We start from the raw sequence: 14,924 nt of genomic DNA, 5'->3' as shown, positions 1-14,924 counted from the left end.
AGCTCTCCGAGCACGGTGCATAGCGATTGTCATGCATGTATGGCCGATCTGGCATATTCTCGACCAAACCGAACAACCACATAAACTCTGTCTCGATGACATGCCTCTAAGTAACCCGTACAATGCAACATCTCACTAAACCAAGTTGCGTGGTGCATGGGATATCAGTCGCGAAGACTCACTACGGGTCCACGGGAAGAATAAGCTTTGACCGAAGAAGAAGAAGATTATTATTTGCTTTATCACTTGAAAATTGTGTTTGCTCAAATTAAAAAAAGAAAGTAAAAAATGAGATTAGGTTTGAAAGAGAGGGGTTGCAGACTTGCAGTTGAGCTTATACAATGCAATGGGTCATTTTTACATGGACCCGAATTTCAATTTTTTAAAACCAATAACTCTACAGTGCAGCCCAGAGAAGGGCCTAGAGTTTTAGTGTGTCTGTGGGTGCATGTGTATAATACTTTTAATTATAAAAAAAAATATATATCGGAGAATTTTGGAATTATTTTTTTATCGGAATCCAAAAATTCCAAAAATAATGTATCAAATTACGATTGGGATCCAATTGTATTCTTGGAAATTTAAAAATTGAATTTTTTTAAATTGGATTCGAAAAAAGCTCGAACTCGAATTCAAGCTTGAGCTCTTTTCTTATTGTTTGTGAAGTCACGAGCCGACTCGTGAGACTTCCTTTTATTTATTTATTTATTATTTTTTTAATTTTTATTTAACTAATGCTTAATAATATAATTTATTATAGTAATAATATAAAAACACATATAAAAATTAAAATCTCTCTCTCTCTCTCTCTCTCTCTCTCTCTCTCTCTCTCTCTCTCTCTCTCTCTCTCTCTCTCTCTCTCTCTCTCTCTATAGACTATATATAAAGGATAATTTGACAAACACCCCTCATTAGCCCCCTCTAATTACAATGAGTCCAAATCTTTTTCTTATTTTTGAGTTAAATCCAAAACAATTAAAATTAATAAAAATTAATATAGTTTGACAATTATAACCTTTTCTCTTATTACGTTTCTTTATATTTTATATTTTATACTCAGTTATTCTCTATTTCTCTGTTAAGTCCCATACCCAAACCCTAGATCTGTCGTTCATCCTTCTCTGCACAGACCACACCTATGCTGCCCCGCCGCCACCACCACCACCACCACCACGGCAAACAATGGTCGTTGAAGCAAGTGACGACGGCGGAAGTTGGGGGCAATCTCCACGACGGCGGAAGTTGGGGGCAATCTTCTCCCCTAGAATCTCGTCAAAGGTGGTGTTAGGGTTGTATTGTTGACGACGGCTGGTTCGCTCAGGCGCCCGCTAGGGTTTCCGCGCGGTGACGATAACGGCTGATTTCGATTGTCTCAACCACGCTTTCTTTCTTTGGCCGCAAAGGTAAATTGATTCAGGAATTCTTTATTTGGTTGAAAATGAGATTGGAGAATAGATAGTGAGAATCATGAGAGAGATGAGGGAGAACAGTAATACGCTAATTACTATATTATTTTTTGGGCGGAAAAATGGATGAAAAAATAAAATGTATTTAATCCATATGAGATGAAAGATACTCTACGATGAAATAGGTGGTGATGGTCAGAACACATAATTGAATATTTGGTTTTATATGCTGATTGATTGTTGCTAATTTTTTAATTGAATTTATATCTTGAATTTAATCTTTATCATTTTGTCAATGTTAAGGCAAAAGAGAATATTAAAAAATTATTGAAAATGTTCCTAATTTTATTAACAGAGTGAGAGACTAAGATCTGTTGGATGTGTAAATTAAACTGTGTGTGCGCATTGAGTGAATGTGGTTTGATGCATGGTTGTACAGTGGTGAATGTGGGCGATATAGTTGTTTTTTTCTATTTACGTAATTCTTGTAATTCTTTTTCGTATTAGATTATGTTAATATTTTAGTGGATTTTGATATTTTCGTAGTGGGTAGTGATGCGATAGTAGTGGGTTTCAAATTCCTTCTTTGGAGATCAATAATTTTTAATGAAATAAATTTACACATTGTTGCCTTCTTTTTCTTCGGTTCATGTCCTTAGTAGGCGGACGCCGCCGTTTGTTAACACGCCATGACGACGGAGGCCTTGGATCAGAAATAATTGCGGCGGTCGGAGGAGGAATCGTAGTAGGTGGTGGCGCGGATGACTTGCTACTTGTATCTTTCCTTAACTGTTTGTTTTTTCTATAATAGATTTTTGAGTATGCTTGTTCACAGAGTGGTTTTCAAATAATTTGTTACTGGAAAGGTGGAGTGGTTTTCAATAATTATTTACAGATTTTTATAGTGGTTTTCAATAATTATGTACAGATTTTTATAGTGGTTTTCAATAATTATTGTATATAATTTTTATATAACTGTATATACAAAGTGGTTTTTTTGTTGACATAGTTGTTATATATAGTGGTTTTCAAGTTTATATAGTTGTTATACAGAGTGGTTTTCATGTTATATAGTTGTTATATAAAGTGGTTTTTATGTTTATATAGCTATTTATACAGAGTGGTTTTCATGTTTATATAGAGTGGTTTTTATTTAAAAAAACTGAAAAAAAAATAATAAAAAAAAAGAAAAAAAAAACATTTTAAAAAAAATCGAAATTAAGAAAAAAGAAAAAACAATGAAAAAACGAAAATAAAAATAAAACCATTTTTTAAAATTAAATTAAAAAAACATAAAAAATATAAATAAGAAAAAAAATTATTTAAAATAAAAAACCGAAAATAAAATAAAAATAAAAATAAAATAATTACAAACTTTTTTTTTAATTCGAAATAAAGAAAACTATTAAAAAAAATAAAAAAAAAAAGAAAAGAAAAAAAAAACTGAATTGGCGTGATGAGGGGAATAATTTTTGGAGAAAATTTTGGTGTAGATTATGGGTATAATTTTTTTTAATTAAATAATTACACTAATTTATAATTAGTGGGGGCATATATGGTTTTTTAGACCCATTGGATTTATCTTAAATATCATTTATAAGTAAAGGATTTATTAAGAATTAAAATCCCAATGAAGGGTGTTTGGCATATTGCCCCCTATATATATATATATATATATATAATTACGGTTCCTTATGTATTTTGTAATTTTTTTATAATATAAATACTTTTTAATAATAAAAAAATAAAAAATAAAAAAACAAAATGAACTTGGGCTCGGGCTCATCAAAATCGGCTCGAGCCCAAAAGAAACAACCTCGATGATCGAGTTCGAATTTGAGTAAACCCAAGCTCAACTGGTTAACACCCCTATAAAAACCTTATTGAAAAAAGAGCTCATAGACTACACGATCAATCATTCAAATGTCCAAAAGACACAAAAAAAAGAAAGATAAAAAACAACTGAATAGTTGGTGAAAATGCATTGAGCAGCCAAACAAAACCCCAATTTGACTTATTACATAATTATGATCATTTAAAAAATCCAAACACAAAAACTAATTGGCTCCTTTCATTATTAATTTAATTTAAATTTAAAAAAAAGAAGAAAAAGAAAAAAAGAGTTCACGTGACCTTAATAATGAAATTTTCTTTAGTATGTGTTTTTGAGGTGAAGTAGAACCACGTGGATAGATTCCATTGGTGGAAGTTCCCAAGGTCACCTCCTAGAACTATGGGATTTCTTTCTTTTTATTTATTTCTTTATTTATTTTGGCTTTATAACCCTTGTTTGTGGGCTTTTAAGTCAAAGGTCATTATTTATACTATCCTTATGTAATTATTTGTACCATTATGTCAATTAAACAAAATTAATTAAATTAATCAGTTGTTTATAAATAATAAAATAGATAAATAAATAAGAGATAGAAAAATACTGTACTAGGTATCAAGGGTATGGCCTCCTTGTAAAAGTGGTCTCTGCCATGGAAATAGATTTTTAGCTGTGTCACGTGGTTTGGTCTTAAAATCTGGAATTTCTTAGCTGCTAGTTTAGGCTTTTTTTTTATTTCCTTAGTCGTTTTAGGATTAAAGTTTGAATTATATAAAAAAAATAATATTTGTTTGTATTTTGTAAAAAGACAGTTTGTATTATTAAAAAAATAATATTTATTTATATTACGAGAAATTAAATTTTATGATGTTTCAGAATGTTTATAAAAGTGTATTTGGTGGAAGAATTTTAAAATTAATATTTTTTAATAAAGATATTTTTTATTGTAACAATCAAATTGTCTAAAACAAATAGTCTATTTATAAATATCCATCATAAAGAATTTGAGTCTCAATTAAGAAAGTTAAAAAGTCATGATTATGTTTTTGGATAATGAAGGAATTCGCAATCAACCACACAGTTGCAATGAATAAACCTACACTCTCGTATAATAATTTAAAAATCATACAAGAAACGTAAACCACACTAGACTAAACATGTGTCACAAGCTCGACATATCGAATGTGACAAAAAAATTCGAACTTGAGTCAATTAACACGAATTCACTTGGTCCAACCGCTAAGCCATCTTTTGCAGGAAAACGTAATTTTATTTTGAAAAAAATGAGAAATAGGGCCAAACATATACACTAGACTTATCTTTTGAACAATGAATAATCAACTGACTTACAAGTCATAGTTAAGACAAATATATTTATTTTTATGTTAAAAAAAGGAAAGCAAGGAAATACGAACTACATGCCTAAATCATTAACCTTAACAAGTTAATTTGCATTAATAGATACATTTCACAAAAGGATAAAAAGAAAATCATCAACATAACATAAGCTCAAAAAGGGCCTAAGATATTTTTTTTTAATATACAACAATAAATTAATTGGACCTATTTGAAAACCAAAAAAAGAAAAAAAAAAAAAGAAATATTCACAAGACAAAAGTTCATAAGACTATTTTAATTGGTCAAGAAAATAGTGTGAAAACAAATAATTGAGTTTGAATTCAAATCTCTCTACCAATGCTTTACAAAATTTGCATCAAGATTTTATTTAAAATTTAGGGGTTTGCTATTCGTAGTGGGACTTTTACTAAGTCGTAGCGGGATTTCAGTCATTCTTTCTATTTTCACAAAAAAAATCAAAATTTTATCCACTTCGATTTCTGAAATTTTAAGACTTTGATTTTTTTCCGAAAATTTATGTATTCCGTGTTGTTGAACACGAAAAATTTCGTGTTCAACAACACCGGAATGTTTTTTACAAAAAATGAGAGATTCGTTATGTAGAGCACTAAACCTATGCACAAGTTTCGTGTTATTGAGCACTAAACCCTATTTTTTTTTTAGTTTCGTGCTTTACAGACAATTTTTAAATTAGAATTCATGATGGTTTCGTGCTTAGGAGTTCGAAATTCGAAGGGGGTTTCGTGCTCTACTAGAGCACGATTTCGAACTCTGATCCTAACCCTTAAAACCCAAGACGAGACCTACATTGTTAACTAAAACGTAAATAAATAGATTGAAACGAATTAAGTTAGCAAAAAATATCGGAAATTGGAAGTTGTAAGTGTCGGATTAAATGCCTAGAGGTTGAATGATTTTCTAATGCTTGGGGTTTTGGAGAAAATTTTGAAGCTTAAGGATTCAAAATTATTGAAATTTCGCTGCTAAGAGTAAAAACTCCGCTGCAATTAGCATTTGAGTGAAAATTATTAACCGAGAAAGAAAAAAATAACAATAATATAGGCCACAAATGTTGGCCCAAAAACCAAAACAAAACCATCCACCTTAGTGATTGAAATTGAGGAAAACAATGCAATTACACATGCCCTTTCTCCTCTAATTAAACTTATTAATCCCCATTTATTTCAAATTTATATACATTAAATAGTACAATGCAGAAACCATAGATAACACAGAATCCCGAGGAAGAAAATGGAGTGCCTCATACTTTCCCTTATGTTTTCTTTTATCTTATAACAATAATAATAATAATAATAATAATAATAATAATAATAATAATAATAATAATAATAATAATAATAATAATAATAATAATAATAATAATAATAATAATAATAAGGGTAATTACAAACACCCCCTGATGTATGTTCAATTTACAAAAAAACCTCGCTTGTTTGGATAATTACATTTACTACCCTCAAACACCTCTACCCTTATGGTGTCAAATTCAACATAATCATCTAGATTTCGTGGAATGTGCTCTAGTTTGTACTCGCTTTGTGTAAAAATATAGTCTCTGATGCATCACAATCTGATATATACAAGCCAAAAAACAGATATTATGATCATCTTACTTCAAAATGTAGAGTTCGAATGTGATAAAACACGGGTATAAAAGTGATAATATTCCATATAATCTGGAAAATTCCACTAAATTTGAGAAGTTGAGGGGTGGTTGTAATTATCCAAACAAGATGAAGTTTTGTAATTTGACCGTACCTTATAATTTACCCTAATAATAATAATAATAATAATAATAATAATAATAATAATAATAAATGTTCTTACCTTTACCTTCTATGGCACTCTATTATAGAGTGGAAACTAGACTAGCCGGCTTAGAATTAGCATTTACTAAGAATATATTATTTTTTTTCGGGAGTAAAAAGTTAATGCAAAAATATAAAATTGGAAATCAAAAATTCTATTTTTTAAATTCATCCATAAATATATAATGCAATTGATATTATAAGTGTAATTTTCATAAGAAAATTGGGATATTTTGGAGAAATTAAAATCAGATCATAAATCACAATCTCATTACATATTCCAATTTTGATCCAAATGATTAGTAAAATTGAACAACTCAAAATTATTTGAATTCCGAATGCATTGTGCCGAATTCGAAAACTCCGTTCTAAAATTATTAAAAAAAAAACTATGCATCTTAATAAATTCCCTCGGCTTATAGTAATTCTATATTAAAATTAAAACTATTATTATTATTATTTTAAGAAAAAACAAAATAAGATTATTATTGTTTAATTATTCTTGTCTGTTACTGTTGTAGTAATTTTGATCTCTGGGGTTTGTTACTTTGGGTGCAAACCTGCTTGGGTAAAATTCAAAATCATCCCTGAGGTTTGCACTCAACTTCAAATTCATCCCTGAAGTTCTAATTGACTTCAATTTCGTCCTTCCAAGCCTCATTTCACCGGCAAATTTGGAAAGAAATAAATAAATACCAAGACTACCCTTTATTAAAAGGTGACCTTAAATTTGGTGGAAAAAAATAGTTTGAAAAACTAGTTGGAAAAAAGAAATGTTGGGGAAAATTTTAGTTTCTATAAATATGAACACAAACAAACCATAGAAAAAATCATGCATTCATCGAGAGGCATAAGTCATAACCATGAAATTTTATTGTGGGTGCCGAGATTAGATTAATAAAACTAAATATTTGTGGGGTTTCAGAGACGGAACCCCGATCTTTTTTTAAAATTTGTCATATTAAATACCAGAAAAGTAAATATTTATAAACTTTAATTAAAATATTATATATTAAACATATATTTAAAAAACAATTATTGAAACTCTTTTTATTTGGCTAATTATTATGCAATTTATGTGGGTTATGTAAGATGAACTAGTTGAATGTGTATCATTTGAACTGGAAAAAAAATGACGGCTTGCCTTTTTTTAATGATGGAAATATAGAGACTACTTATCAAATTCATATATTAAATAATGTATTAAATTTTAATTAGAGTTCATGTTAAAAAAAATAAAATCATATATAATCTTCAAAGAGAAAAATAATAAATATTATTTTCCTTTTGAAAAAATGGAACCAAATAGTTAATAAAAGTGGTAAAGGGCAGTTTTGGGAGTTTAGAAAATTTCTTCTCATTTGGCCGGTGAAAAAATGCTTGAAGGATGAAATTGAAGTTCAATAGAACCTCAGGGATGATTTTGAAGTTGACAGCAAATCTCAGGGACTAATTTGAATTTTACCCAACCTGCTTAGATTGAAGAAATTCAACTATTATTGATTACAAGAGTTGGGGTGGCGTACTACTGAGTTCAAGACACCAAACTCAACACACTGATACAGAGATAGAGAGAGAGAGACAGAGAGAGAGAGAGAGAGAGAGAGAGAGAGAGAGAGAGACCCAATGCAAATGCAAATGCAAATGCAAGAAACCATAACAAGAAGAAGAGTGATGTTTTGGATTTGAGTTATTGACAATGCCGATGCCGAGGCAATTCTTGAACGCCACCCCATTTCTCTTCCGTCGCTATTTCCGTTGCTATTTCTTATTCCTCCATTTTCTCTCACTTACTTCCACCACTACCTCTGCAAACAACGAAGCTCTTGTTTTATTTTCATGGCTCCACTCTTCTTCTTCTTCTTCACCGCCACCTTCTTCCTTATCCAATAATTGGAACCCACAACACACAAACCCCTGTAATTGGTCCCACATCACCTGCTCTTCCGATGGTTTCGTCACTGATATCAATATCCAGTTCATTCAGCTCGCTCTTCCCTTCCCCTCCAATCTCTCCTCCCTCAAATTCCTCCAAACCCTCACCATCTCCGCCGCTAATCTCACCGGAATCATCCCACCCGACATCGGCGACTGTGTCTCCCTCACAAAACTCGACGTCAGTTCCAACTCCCTCGTCGGCACTATTCCGGCGACCATCGGGAACCTCAAAAACCTCGAGGAGCTCATTCTTAACTCCAACCAGCTCACCGGAAAAATCCCACCGGAGATCGGCGGCTGCGTCCGCCTCATAAACCTAGCGTTATTCGACAACAAGCTGACCGGGACCATCCCCGCCGAAATCGGAGCACTGTCGTCTCTCGAAACCCTCCGCGCCGGAGGCAACCAAGACCTCGCCGGAAAAATCCCCGACGAAATCGGCGGCTGCACGAACCTGCAAGTGTTGGGCCTCGCCGACACAAAAATCTCCGGCGGGCTACCCTCTTCACTGGGGAAGCTGAAAAACCTCCAGGTTCTGTCTCTCTACACGACGATGCTCTCCGGCGAAATCCCGCCGGAGATAGGAAACTGCTCGGAGCTCGTCGACCTGTACCTGTACGAGAACAGCCTCTCCGGCTCCCTCCCACGTGAGCTCGGAAACCTCCAGAAGCTCGAGAAGCTTCTCCTATGGCAGAACAATCTCGTGGGCCCCATCCCCGAAGAAATCGGAACCTGCAAAAGTCTGGTAATCCTCGATCTTTCATTAAACTTCTTGTCTGGAACCATACCTGGATCTTTAGGCAACCTCAAAAACCTCGAAGAACTCATGCTCAGCAGCAACAACATCTCCGGTTCAATCCCTGCGGTTCTCTCCAATGCCACCAGTTTGGTACAGTTCCAAATCGACAGCAATCAGATTTCCGGTTCAATCCCACAAGAACTCGGGTTCTTGGACCACCTCCAAGTATTCTTCGCCTGGGACAACAAGCTCCAAGGGAATATTCCGGCAGCATTATCCGGCTGCAAAAGTCTCCAAGCTTTGGATTTGTCTCGAAATTCTCTCACCGGTAGTTTGCCTTCCACCATTTTCCAGCTGAGGAATCTGACCAAACTCCTCTTGATTTTTAACGATGTTTCGGGTTCGATTCCGCCGGAGATCGGCAACTGTACGTCGCTGATTCGATTGAGGCTCGTCGGTAATAAAATCAGTGGACAAATACCTCAAGAAATCGGGTTTCTTACGAAACTCAGTTTTCTTGATCTTTCGAATAACCATCTAAGCGGAGTAGTTCCGAATGAAATCGGAAACTGTCGAGAACTGCAGATGCTTAATCTAGCTGGGAATTCACTCGTTGGAAATCTGCCGATTTCTCTATCGTCTCTCGCTAAATTAGAGGTGTTTGATCTTTCCATGAATCAGATTAACGGTCAAATTCCAGTCGATTTCGGTCAACTCTTTTCGCTCAACAGGCTTTTACTAAGTAGCAATTCTTTGTCGGGGCAAATACCTTCGGCGCTCGGGCGTTGCTCGAGGCTTCAACTGCTCGATCTAAGCCGGAACCAATTATCCGGAAGCATTCCCGTTGAGATCTTCGAAATCGAGGCTCTCGAAATTGCTCTGAATCTGAGCTGGAATTTGCTGACGGGGCGAATCCCACCTCAGATCGTTGCCCTAAACAAGCTCTCGGTTTTGGACCTCTCGCACAACAACCTCGGAGGAGATTTGATGTCCCTTTCGAGCCTCGTGAATTTAGTCTCGTTGAATATTTCCTACAACAACTTCACGGGTTATCTCCCGGACAATAAGCTCTTCCGCCAGCTGTCGCCCACGGAACTTTCCGGGAATGTGGGGTTGTGCTCTAGCGGTCCCGACTCGTGTTTCTTGAAAAGTTCGCAAGGTATTGGATTGCCTCGCGAGAGGCGATCCTGGAGGCTAAAATTGGCAATTGCGTCGCTAATTTTGGTGACGGTAGCGCTGGCGGTTCTCGGCGTTTTAGCGGTTTTAAGGGTCCGTAAAATGAACAAAGAAGATAAAGATTCCGAATCGGGAGAGTTGGGCGGCGAATCTTCGTCTTGGAAATTCACTCCCTTCCAAAAATTGAGCTTCTCTATCGACCAAATTACGAGGTGCCTCGTCGAAGCCAACGCAATAGGCAAAGGGTGCTCGGGTATCGTCTACCGGGCCCACCTCGAAAACGGTGACATCATCGCGGTTAAGAAGCTATGGCCCACAACGGTCCTAAACGATCCGTCAAGTGGGGTCCGCGACTCGTTCTCCACCGAAGTCAGGACACTCGGATCGATCCGGCACAAGAATATCGTGAAATTCCTAGGTTGTTGTTGGAACAAGAGCACTCGATTGCTCATGTACGATTACATGCCCAACGGGAGCTTAGGGAGTGTCCTTCACGAGAAGAACGGGGTCTCGTTGGAGTGGGATGTTCGGTACCGGATTATATTAGGGGCGGCTCAAGGGTTGGCCTATTTGCACCATGATTGTGTGCCACCCATTGTTCATAGGGATATTAAGGCTAATAACATCTTAATCGGGCTCGATTTCGAGCCTTATATCGCCGATTTCGGGATCGCTAAGCTTGTCGATAATGGAGATTTCGCTCGCTCGTCGAATACCGTCGCCGGTTCCTATGGCTACATTGCTCCCGGTTCGCTCGAATCTCTTACACATAAATATAATTATTGCATTTAGCACCCTTCCGTTTACTCTAATTGTTAACGACTCTCCGTGTTATAAATATTAGCAAAATAGCCCCTACGATTTAATTTAATTAGCAAACTACCCCCCGAAAAATGCACAATCGAGGGGGTTGTGTGCTAAAAAAAACTACATCAGAAGGGTTTTTTTGCTAATATTTATAACACAAGGAGTTTTTTAGCAATTCGGTACAACACACGAAAATAGCTCAGATTTTTCTATATATATTATTTATTTATTTTCTTGATATGCAGAGTATGGATTTAGGATGAAAATAACGGAGAAGAGCGACGTGTACAGCTACGGAGTGGTAGTGCTCGAAGTCTTGACGGGCAAACAGCCAATCGACCCGACGATACCGGACGGGGCCCACATTGTGGATTGGGTGAGGCAGAAACGGGGCGGGTCGGAAGTTTTGGACCGCGGGCTGGGCCTTAGACCCGACCCGGAAATTCAAGAAATGATGCAAACATTAGGAGTAGCTATGCTCTGCGTGAACCCTTCGCCCGAAGATAGGCCGACGATGAAGGATGTGGCTGCGATGCTAAAGGAGATAAGGCTCGAAAGAGAGGAGAATTCGAAAGGTGATGTCATCGTGAAAGGCTCGCAATTAGTCGATGATGGTATGAATGCAGAGGGAAATAATAAGAGTTCGAACGGAGGGGCTTCGTCGCAAATGAAGAGTTTGTATTTGGAGAGCAATAATTCGAGCTTTTCTGCGTCTTCGTTGCTGCACTCAAGTTCCTCTATTGCTAAATTTGGTATCAATAAGCAATAGAATTTTTTTTTTCTTTTTTTTTTTTTAAACACAATAAGCAATAGAATTAGTGCAGTCTATTTGAAGTTATTGACATGGTAGAAATATAATCACTTTAGGCTTCATTGCATCTCTTTACATTGCAAGTCTTAAAATTCTGCCATATCTTTTCACCAATTACAATAAAAGATTCGATCAATCGAATAATTTAGTGATATATTTTCTTAAATGCACTTTTTGTCCTTGAAATTGAGATTAAGGGTGGCGAAAAATATCATTTTTAATTGGTATTTTGAACTTTTGAAAAAAAAATATTGCTAAGACGAAATCGCCCTTGTTAACTTTAAAAAAATAATCTGACCCTCCACTAATTAGTCTATTAAAATTAGCTCTGTATCAATTGAATCTCATCATCCATATATAACGAATTGGGGTGGTATATTCATATCATAATATATGAACAATAAGAACTAGCATTCTTATTGAGATTAGAAATTTAGAACTCATAGGGAAGAAAATCGATTTATGGATGGAATTAAATATGTAGTATTTACAGACAAAAGTATTCAGTTATTGGATAAAAATCACTATACTTCTAATGTCGAATCAGGATTACTAATGCATTTTTAAAAAAAAAGCAAAGTGCCTAAAATATTACATTTAAAGTGTGGCGAAGGAAATAAAGCCAAAAGAATGTAGTTATACTATATAAAATTAAGCTAAAAGATTGCTATATAAAATCAAAGTCTTAACAAACAAGACTTGATACATGACAAATAGAAATGAACGAAAAAAAAAATATATCCCAAGACCATGGAAACAAACATCTATAATTGGTCCTATCAAATTTGACCATCCTCCCTTCTTTCTTTTTATTCCCTAAATTTAAAAAAAAATAAAAAATAAATTAATAATTAAATAAATAAATAACTAGTAATAATAAAAGTGTAAATGATTTAAATCTTAGAGTTGATGTTGCGGTCAATTTTAGCAGCTCCATCCTTGACGGTGTCTTTAGCGGCGTCGGCGGTAGCCTCCGCCTTGCCGGCCACCGTGTCTTTAATCTTCTGGGTGGTTTCCTTAACGGAGTCCCACGCACCCTCCGCCGTTTCCTTCACTTTTCCGGCGGCATCCTGCGCCACTTGCTTCGCCTTCCCCGCCGCATCTTGAGCCGTCTCCGACACCTTTCCGGCGATGTCTCCCACTTTATTACCCGCCTATTTCGCCCCATCCATTCATAATTCAAAATTGCGTATTAAACATTCGTTCAAAGTAAAATAGAAGAAAAAAAAATATCGGAAATTCGTTTCTATGTATATATATTTTTTGACTTTTATTATCGTTTCGAATATATAATGCATGCATGCACGTACGTTATCTGCGGCGGCGGCGGCCTCTTGTTTGATTTGTTGGCCACCTTTCACGGCCGCGTCGACACCCTTCTTAGCAGCGTCGCGGCCTTTCTTAGCTGCCTCAGCAGCCTCATCGTATGCCATTGCACCATAACTACGTCTATTCCCCTGCATTAATTAAATCAATTATTAATTTATAATTTTCAATGAAATAAATCCAATCATAGAACATATAGTTAACATAAGATTCACTTAATTGGATTTTTTTCAATGTTTATTTGGTTAAAATTCTAACAGGGTTTAATAAATTTTAAATATATTCTGAAGTTGACTAAAAAAAAGGGTAAATTATGAAAACCCCTCTGAACTTAGGCTAAATTACAAAAAAAAAAAACCACCTATTCGTAATTACCAAAATACCCCTGATCTTTGTTTCCGTTTTACACCAATGCCCTTACGATATGATTTTTACGTAATCTTTCTGATTCTAGGAAATATTCCCCGAAAAATGCTGATACAACACTGTAGATATCGACTGATTGAAGGTAGACATGCACATAATTTGCCTATATATGCTATATATGATGCTTCATATTAGCGATCGAAAAAGTCTATTGACATTGCAATATGATCTCGAAGAAAAAAGAGTTTATTGTATATACATACCAAAGCTATCTGCATTTAAGAGGCTTCTTCTCTTAGGGGTAGAATCAACATTTTTTAGGGAATATTTTCTAAAAATAAACGGATCACATGAAAAATGACACAATAATGGGGTCAGTGTAAGACGAAAACAAATGTCGGAGGGGAATTTTGGTAATTACGGATACGTGGAGGTATTTTTCATAATTTAGTCTAACTTCAGAGGATTTTTTATAATTTACCCAAAAAAATATTCTACTTGGCAACTTCATTAGACAAACATCATAATCGATCATGTGTGATACAACATTCATTAGACAAACATCATAATCGATCATGTGATACAACATTTTGAGATCACGTAAAATTCATCTACTTTAACCATAGACATCAATGAATTATCGATTTTAAATATGCATTTAATCTTAAACCGGCACGCATCTGCACATAAAGAACATATACTCGAATGGTTAAGATTAGTGATAATATCTAATGTTTCTCTTTGCACTTCTGCATCAAAAAAAGGTGAAACATCAAAATACTAATCCATTTCGATAACTCAATCGAAAAAGAAATTTTGAAATTTAGAGTATTAAAATAGTATAAAATAAAATAAATAAAAATTACCGAAGAAAGTGAGGGTGAAGCACGAGTCGAAACCATGGAGTTCGTCCAAGGTTTACGAAGGAAGATTGAAAATGTGTTGGTAGCTTGGAGTCTTGTGAGGGAACTGGTAAATGCCATGCTTGCCATTTTTTAAAAAAAAATATTTATTTAATTATCTCTTCAATATATATTATAAGTTTGTGTGTGCATGTATTATTATTTGGTCTTTGTAATTTTTGCATCTATTTTTATTTATAGTGGAAAACATGTTAGAAAATAGAACATGAATTTTGCTAATTACGCGGCGGAGGAGCAGAGCGATTTCTTCTCCTTTGCAATGGTTGATGAAAACCCATTTGTGGAAGCAATACTGCAAGCTTGACCGAGTATTAGGGATGCCTTTTTTTTGTTTTTTCTTTTATTTTATAAATAAATATTAATTAGTATGAAATTATAATTTATTTGGACATTAATACAAGCTGCTTAAGTTT

The 14,924-nt window shown here is 34.8% G+C and overlaps 2 protein-coding genes and 1 long non-coding RNA gene across 3 annotated transcripts; 2 read left to right on the top strand and 1 right to left on the bottom strand.

Annotated features, from left to right (window-relative positions):
• The first annotated feature begins 1,155 nt into the window (after window positions 1–1,155).
• On the top strand, window positions 1,156–2,508 carry LOC148765403 (uncharacterized). Its single transcript, XR_016029749.1, has 2 exons — window positions 1,156–1,403; window positions 2,069–2,508. It is a non-coding gene; the product is annotated as an uncharacterized LOC148765403 (long non-coding RNA).
• Window positions 2,509–7,892: 5,384 nt separating this feature from the next.
• LOC105950166 (uncharacterized) lies at window positions 7,893–11,958 on the top strand. Its single transcript, XM_012973488.2, has 2 exons — window positions 7,893–11,026; window positions 11,331–11,958. The coding sequence occupies exons 1-2, from the start codon at window positions 8,125–8,127 to the stop codon at window positions 11,852–11,854; spliced, it is 3,426 nt and encodes a 1,141-aa protein (XP_012828942.2). The 5' UTR covers window positions 7,893–8,124; the 3' UTR covers window positions 11,855–11,958.
• Window positions 11,959–12,476: 518 nt separating this feature from the next.
• Window positions 12,477–14,660, bottom strand: LOC105950126 (uncharacterized). The gene is made up of 3 exons (XM_012973443.2): window positions 14,455–14,660; window positions 13,207–13,353; window positions 12,477–13,050 (listed from the first exon to the last, which is right to left on the bottom strand). The coding sequence occupies exons 1-3, from the start codon at window positions 14,578–14,580 to the stop codon at window positions 12,790–12,792; spliced, it is 534 nt and encodes a 177-aa protein (XP_012828897.1). The 5' UTR covers window positions 14,581–14,660; the 3' UTR covers window positions 12,477–12,789.
• Window positions 14,661–14,924: the final 264 nt, after the last annotated feature.

Source organism: Erythranthe guttata, chromosome 14 (assembly GCF_056151865.1).
Source record: "Erythranthe guttata isolate IM_541 chromosome 14, IM_541, whole genome shotgun sequence".
In the NCBI taxonomy this organism is placed as follows: domain Eukaryota; kingdom Viridiplantae; phylum Streptophyta; class Magnoliopsida; order Lamiales; family Phrymaceae; genus Erythranthe; species Erythranthe guttata.
This window is presented reverse-complemented; position numbering and strand designations above follow the sequence as displayed.

Bases quoted from the DNA above. Each gene is read 5' to 3' on its own strand.
- LOC105950126 (XM_012973443.2), bottom strand. From the start codon at position 14,580: ATGGCAAGCATGGCATTTACCAGTTCCCTCACAAGACTCCAAGCTACC. The intron at 13,354-14,454 runs GTAATTTTTATT...TAATTAATGCAG, and splicing joins CTTCACCCTCACTTTCTTCG to GGGAATAGACGTAGTTATGG. The intron at 13,051-13,206 runs GTACGTGCATGC...GGGGCGAAATAG, and splicing joins CCGCCGCCGCCGCAGATAAC to GCGGGTAATAAAGTGGGAGA.
- LOC105950166 (XM_012973488.2), top strand. From the start codon at position 8,125: ATGCCGATGCCGAGGCAATTCTTGAACGCCACCCCATTTCTCTTCCGT. The intron at 11,027-11,330 runs GTTCGCTCGAAT...CTTGATATGCAG, and splicing joins CTATGGCTACATTGCTCCCG to AGTATGGATTTAGGATGAAA.